Raw genomic sequence first — 6,717 nt, forward strand, 5'->3', positions numbered from 1 at the left:
CCCCCCGTTTCTGGACAGCCCCCTCCTTGACCAGTAAGAAGAAAAAAAAGACAGTGGCGTGGAGTAGCAGAAAGCCACATCGTACAATAACATTTTATTCGAAGTGACAAATGAGCAGCTAACTAATACTATTGTGCGATAATCAGAAATTTATCCACAATCCAACAACAGCCTCAAAACGATATAAACTTGAGTTGTTATCTATGGTATCAGGTTATGTTGTTTTGTTGTGCAACTTGACTGTGCGCTGCGCAACCGCAACCCCAGCCCCGCCAAACTTTTTCATCCTTTCTTCTCCTCAAGGGGCAAAGGCAAAGGTGCTCGGCTCATCTTCGACGTTGTGTTGTTAAAAGCTATATACATTTTGAATTTCTGTGTTGTCATTTACGCTTTGTCGCGCCATCGACAATGACTCAAAATGAGAAGACATATTTCCTTCGTTACGTGCGTTACGTGTTCGTCGTCTGATTCTGAAATACGACAGTCCGAAAGAGCGTTCGCGGGAAAGAGGAGCAGCCTAACCTTGTTCCGGAACCAATTTGGTATAAACAAATATTGTTCCTGGAATTTGGGTACCTGTCAGCTTAATTGCTATAAAGTGACCCATTCATTGACTATTCAAATTCACTATTCTCGTTCGTAAAGCCATCGCCTTTCATGATGTCAAAACAACAACCCAAGTAAGTGATTTTACTTCCACCACCACCTCCTAACCTCACGGCACTCGTCCCAACCAGGGATCACAACTCTGCTCTCCCCTCACCCTGTCCAGGAAGGACAACGCCGTACCGGTCGTTAGCACCAGGACCCGGAGCACCTCCGCGTCCAGGACGACAAGGAAGAATAAGCGCGAGGCAACGAGCGCGTCAACAGCAGCACCCGAAGCACCTCCCGCACCTCGCGACCCCAAGTCAGGCGTCACCCGCTCCACCGAGCCCGTCCTCCAGGACGACGAAGACGACGTTATCTGTGAGTAAAAGTGTTATTATATCAGCCGTTGCAATCAATCCTCGCCCGACGCGGAGCAGGTATCGAGACTGAAGTGTTACCCACCCCGTTGTTTCAGTCTGTGATGACTGCCAGAAGGACTGGCCGGGAGATTGCCCGGAACACGGGCCCCTGCTGGTGATCGCGGACACCGAGGTATGTGCGCGTCATCACCAGAGTGTGCGGTGGAGTGGAGTCCGAGAGGGTGCGCGACGGTTACGCTTCTCATGTCCTCAGGTCGCCGTCGGCCGCCCCGACCGTGCGCTGCTCACGGTGCCGCCCCAGCTCGTCGTGCTGGTCAGCAAGATCCCCGGCGCGGGGCTGGGAGTCTGGACGCGACAGGCCGTACCCAGGAGGGTGCGCTTCGGGCCGTACGAGGGCGACACGGTGCCGGCCGACCAGGAGACGGGCTACGGCTGGGAGGTGAGGGCCTTGCCGAGAGAGCTTGTGAGCTGTAGTCAACCGCATCGGTTACAAGGACATGAGCCCCGCGAGATTTAAGCCCGGATGACATGAGCCCCGATTGCACCCGATATGGGCCCGAACCCGTACGGGCCGGGGCTCATGACATCCGGGCTTATATCTCGCGGGGTGCATGTCCTTGTAACGACCGCATCGACCTTGACGAGTGTTCTTTTCCATTCTAGATTTACCGCGCCGGTAAGCCGACCCACTGTGTGGACGCGCTGGACGTGACCTCCTCCAACTGGTTGAGGTTCGTGAACTGCGCGCGGCACTCGGGGGAGCAGAACCTCTTCCCGTATCAGTACAAGGGCAAACTGTACTACCGGACGACGCACGACATCCCGGCGAACACGGAGCTGCTCGTGTGGTACGGGGACTCCTACGCGAAAGACCTCGGCGTCGACCCCGAGGCCTACGAGGACCCCGCGCAGCTCGACCAACGGGCCCTAAGTGAGTACTCTTTCGATCATCCCCAAAACGACCGCGAAAGTCGTTTTTCATTATTCCCGTCGTTCGTTGCGCATGAGCCTTTAACCCTTCCGCTCTACCCCACAGCCGGCACCTTCCCCTGCGAGCGCTGCAACCTGTGCTTCGTTAGCCCCCTGCTCCTAGCGCAGCACCACCGCTGCGGGGCGTGTTCAGCCGAGATCAGGCGGCGCCGCGCCTGTGCAGCCCCTAGTGGTGCCGTTGGCGGCGAGCTCGGCGACGGCGCTGCCGTGGCGTCTGGAGGAGGGGACCAGGGCGCCGCGGTCCCGGACAAGCCGCACCGCTGTGAGACCTGCGGGGCGGCCTTCAAGAGAGAAGATGACCTCCAAAGACACATTCGGACGCACTCAGGTAAAAAGCCTCACTCCTGTCCGACCTGCGGCGCTGGCTTCGCTCAAAGAGGCAATCTCCTCACACATATGATAATTCACACTGGTGAAAAGCCTTACGGCTGTCAGACTTGCGGCGCTGCCTTCGTCCAAAGTGGCAATCTCCTCAAACATATGAGGACACACACTGGTGACAGGCCTCACACTTGTCAGACTTGCGGCGCTGCTTTCGCTGAAAGTGGTCATCTAAGGAAGCATATGAGGACACACACTGGTGAAAAACCTTATAGCTGTCAGACCTGCGGCGCTAGCTTCGCTGAAAGTGGTCATCTAAGGAAGCATATGAGGACACACACTAGTGAAAAGCCTTACAGCTGTCAGACCTGTGGCGCTGGCTTTTCTCAAAGTGGCAATCTCCGCAAGCATATGAGGACACACACTGGTGAAAAACCTTATAGCTGTCAGACCTGCAGCGCTAGCTTCGCTGCAAGTGGTCATCTCAGGCAGCATATGAGGACACACACTGGTGAGAAACCTTATTGCTGTCAGACCTGCAACGCTAGCTTCGCTGACAGTAGTTATCTAAGGAGGCATATGAGGGCACACACTGGTGAGAAACCTTACAGCTGTCAGACCTGTGGCGCTGGCTTCTCTCAAAGTGGCAATCTCCTCAAACATATGATGATTCACACTGGTGAAAAGCCATATAGCTGTCAGACCTGTGGCGCTGCTTTCGCGCAAAGTGGCAATCTGCGAAAGCATATGAGGACACACACTGGTGAAAAACCTTACGGCTGTAAGACCTGCGGCGCTAACTTCGCTGAAAGTGGTGATCTAAAGAGGCATATGAGGACACACACTGGTGAGAGGCCTTACACCTGTCAGACTTGCGGCGCTACTTTCGCTCGAAGTGTCAATCTTCGCACGCATATGAGGACACACACTGGTTAAAATCCATTTAAAATCTGTTTTGAGGTATGTAGTGCTAAATTTCTTAGCTGTTCGCCTATCCAAAAATTGTTGAGTGTAAGGGAAAACTGTTATTCTCATGTATTGCACTATTTGCTGTCCCTGTATTTTTTTCATCTTATTCAACCAAGTATCAAATTATGTAAATAAGAAGTGTTTGTTTTTCCTTTTCGAAAGTACTTATTGTTACTTTGTGTGCACATGCTTCATGTTTATTTTATTGTGTATGAACAGTTTTTCATTAAAAATTCTTCGAAATCGTTGGCTGTGATTAACTTCTACAGCCCGACTGAGTTTTCTTTCCCCGGGGTTTTACCTTACCCGCGCGGGAGTGTCACGTGACGGGAGGGGGGGTGGCTGTTGCCTAGTCGACCGCATAGGTCGTGGTTCCCTTTAAACTTGTGCCTGCCTAAACATACTACCGCCGTTTGAGAATCCCAGTGATTCACATTACCCGTTTTTAGAGTTTTACTCATTGTTCCTGTCGCTCGTTTGCTCTGCCCCACAGCCGGAGCCTTCCTCTGCGAGCGCTGCAACCTGTGCTTCGTTAGCCCCCTGCTCCTGGCGCAGCACCATCGTTGCGGGGCGTGTCCAGCCGAGATGAAGCGGCGCCAGCGGCGCCGCGCCTGTGCGACCCCTGGTGGTGTCGTTGGCGGCGAGCTCGGCGACGGCGCTGCGGCGGCGGCGGCGGCGGTGGCTGCAGGAGAGGACCAGGGCGCCGCGGTCCTGGAGAAGCCGCACCGCTGTCCGACCTGCGCGGCGGCCTTCAAGAGAAAAGGTGACCTCCAAAGACACATTCGGACGCACACAGGTGAAAAGCCTCACTCCTGTCGGATCTGCGGCGCTGGCTTCGCTCAAAGAGGCAATCTCCTCACACATATGATGATTCACACTGGTGAAAAACTTTACGGCTGTCAGACTTGCGGCGCTGCATTCGCTGAAAGTGGACATTTAAGGCAGCATATGAGGACACACACAGGTGAAAAACCTTATAGCTGTCAGACCTGCGGCGCTGCTTTCGCTAAAAGTGGTCATCTAAGGCAGCATATTAGGACACACACTGGTGAAAAACCTTATAGCTGTCAGACTTGCGGCGCTAGCTTCGCTGTAAGTGGTCATCTAAGGCAGCATATTAGGACACACACTGGTGAAAACCTGTGGCGCTGGCTTCTCTCAAAGTTGCAATCTCCGCAAGCATATGAGGACACACACTAGCGAAAGGCCTAACGCCTGTCAGACTTGCGGCGCTGCTTTCGCACAAAGTGGCAATCTTCGCAAGCATATGAGGACACACACTGGTAAAAAACCTTACGGCTGTAAGACCTGCGGCGCTAGCTTCGCTGAAAGTGGTGATCTAAGGAGGCATGTGAGGACACACACTGGTGAAAAGCCTTACACATGTGAGACTTGCGGCGCTGCTTTCGCACAAAGTGGCAATCTTCGCAAGCATATGAGGACACACACTGGTGAAAAACCTTACGTCTGTCAGACCTGCAGCGCTAGCTTCGCTGAAAGTGGTCATCTAAGGAATCATATGAGGACACACACTGGTAAAAAATCCATTTAAAATCTGTTGTGAGGTATGTAGTGCTAAATTTCCTAGCTGTTCGCCTATCCAAAAATTGTGGAGTTTAAAGGAAAACTGTTATTCTCATGTGTTGCACTATTTGCTGTCCCTGTATTTTTTTTTTTTTCATATTATTCAACCAAGTATCAAATTATGTAAATAAGAAGTGTTTTTTTCTTTATCGAAATAACTTATTGTTACTTTGTGAGCACATGCTTAAAGTTTATTTTATTGTGAATAAACGGTTATACATTAAAATTCTTCCAAATCGTTGGCTGTGATTAATTTCTACAGCCCGACTGAGTTTTTTCCCCCCGGGCTTTTACCTTACCCGCGCGGGAGTGTCACGTGACGGGAGGGGGGTGGTCGGGTGGGGCGGGGCGGGTAGTTCCGGAGCGGGGCGCGCGCGGGGCTGCCAGTCCGGCGCACCCCTCGCCGAGGCATGGAAGTGCACCATGGACGCGCCCCGGCTGCCACCTGCTCGCGGAGGCCACCCGGCCGCGCGCCGCAGCCCGAGCCCTAGCAGCTCGTCGAGCCCCAGGACGGTCAGCCCGCCCGCCCTGCCGGGGCGTGCCATGCCGGCGGGGTGGTCCGCCCTCAGCCTGCTGCACACCATGAGCCCCGCCGCGCTGGGTGAGTCGGCAGCAGTCTTGGCGCGGTGCTCTGGGGCCGCGTCAGACGAGGTCCTGGGTGCTCTCGGGCTTTCTTGTCTAACCCCCGCGCGTCAGACGCGGTGCGCTGTTACCAGCCGTGGTGCGCTGCCGGCGCGGCCACCGGCGGCGGCCTGTCCGACGGTGACCTCGTCGAGCTCCACGAGCGGACGGCGGAGGCCGCGAGGACGTCGGCGTACCCCGGCGGCGGCGGGGCGGTGCTGGCGCGCGTCCAGGACGCCTTCCCCCGTGAGTACCGCGCCGTCGTCGTGCGCCATGCCGACCGTCGGCCCGACCTCACGACCTTCTGGTCTCGGTTGCCAGTGCCGCTCGCGCTGCCCCTGGCGCTGCCCGGCGGCGCGCGCCGCCCGCGGAGCGAGAAGAAGCCCACCCCGGAGGACCAGAAGGACCAGCGCTACCTCGAGCGGCGGCGCCGCAACAACCGCGCCGCCAAGAAGTCCCGGGACGCGCGGCGCGCCCGCGAGGACCAGGTGAGGCTGCCACTTCTGTCTATGAGGAGTCAAGGCTGACCCGGGGGGTGACCCGAGGGGTCCTCCACAATTAATTCAAGCGCGCACAAATTTTTCTGTTTGCTCTCGATTTTCATATGTTTTCCTGTTATGGTTTTTATTTTTGTTTGTTGTTTTACGGAAATTTTCCACTATATTTTCTGATTTTTTTGTTAATTTTTACAATTTATGAGGGGGTATACACTGATTGTTTTGCCTGAAGTACCCCCCGACGCGCCCCCCTGCCGCAGGTGGCGCTGCGGGCGGCGCTGCTGGAGCACGAGAACGCGGTGCTGCGCGCGCAGGTGCTCACCCTGCGCGAGGAGACGCACCAGCTGCGGCAGCTGCTCGTCGGCAAGCCGCTGCAGCCGCTGCAGCCGCTGCACCACCTGCACGCCGCGCGCAGGGACGAGGCGCAGCTGGCCCCGCCCACCGAGCTGCTGCTGCGCCGGATGATGCCGGTCTGAGGACACCACCGAGTGCTTCGTCCTTGGTCCCTAATTTGCCTGGGGACTCCGTTGAATTTAAGTTTTTTCTTGGACTGATTGTGGACAATATGGCGTTTGACCGGTGCGTTAAACGCGCCGTTTTGCGGGCGCTTATTGATCTTTGCCCGTGGTGGGGCCGGGCGGGGTCGCTGCGGGTGAGGCGGCGACAGGCTGGCTGCACCGCGCCTGCACCTGCTGCAGCTCGATAGGCTCTCACGCCGAGCTGAGCGACACCTCGTTTACGTCACGTCTACACTCATTTCACTC

At 55.7% G+C, this 6,717-nt stretch overlaps 2 protein-coding genes across 5 annotated transcripts; both read left to right on the forward strand.

Annotated features, from left to right (window-relative positions):
- The first annotated feature begins 62 nt into the window (after positions 1-62).
- Positions 63-5,071, forward strand: LOC113217427 (gastrula zinc finger protein XlCGF57.1-like). 4 transcript variants are annotated; one of them, XM_052269562.1, is made up of 8 exons: positions 63-680; positions 773-969; positions 1,067-1,143; positions 1,225-1,410; positions 1,635-1,902; positions 2,008-2,289; positions 3,745-4,240; positions 4,560-5,071. In XM_052269562.1, the coding sequence occupies exons 1-8, from the start codon at positions 658-660 to the stop codon at positions 4,801-4,803; spliced, it is 1,773 nt and encodes a 590-aa protein (XP_052125522.1). In that variant the 5' UTR covers positions 63-657; the 3' UTR covers positions 4,804-5,071. The 4 variants fall into 4 exon arrangements, with proteins under 4 accessions (XP_052125522.1, XP_052125519.1, XP_052125521.1 ...); XM_052269559.1 differs by lacking the exon at positions 3,745-4,240 and having other exon boundaries at positions 2,008-2,902; positions 4,392-5,071; XM_052269561.1 differs by lacking the exon at positions 3,745-4,240 and having other exon boundaries at positions 64-680; positions 2,008-2,650; positions 4,392-5,071.
- A 346-nt stretch (positions 5,072-5,417) lies between these two features.
- Positions 5,418-6,711, forward strand: LOC113217381 (uncharacterized). Its single transcript, XM_052269571.1, has 3 exons — positions 5,418-5,436; positions 5,532-5,944; positions 6,214-6,711. The coding sequence occupies exons 1-3, from the start codon at positions 5,418-5,420 to the stop codon at positions 6,427-6,429; spliced, it is 648 nt and encodes a 215-aa protein (XP_052125531.1). The 3' UTR covers positions 6,430-6,711.
- Positions 6,712-6,717: the final 6 nt, after the last annotated feature.

The sequence above is a fragment of the Frankliniella occidentalis genome, unplaced genomic scaffold, assembly GCF_000697945.3.
Source record: "Frankliniella occidentalis isolate FOCC.00 unplaced genomic scaffold, Focc_3.1 Scaffold95, whole genome shotgun sequence".
Taxonomy (NCBI): Eukaryota; Metazoa; Arthropoda; class Insecta; order Thysanoptera; family Thripidae; genus Frankliniella; species Frankliniella occidentalis.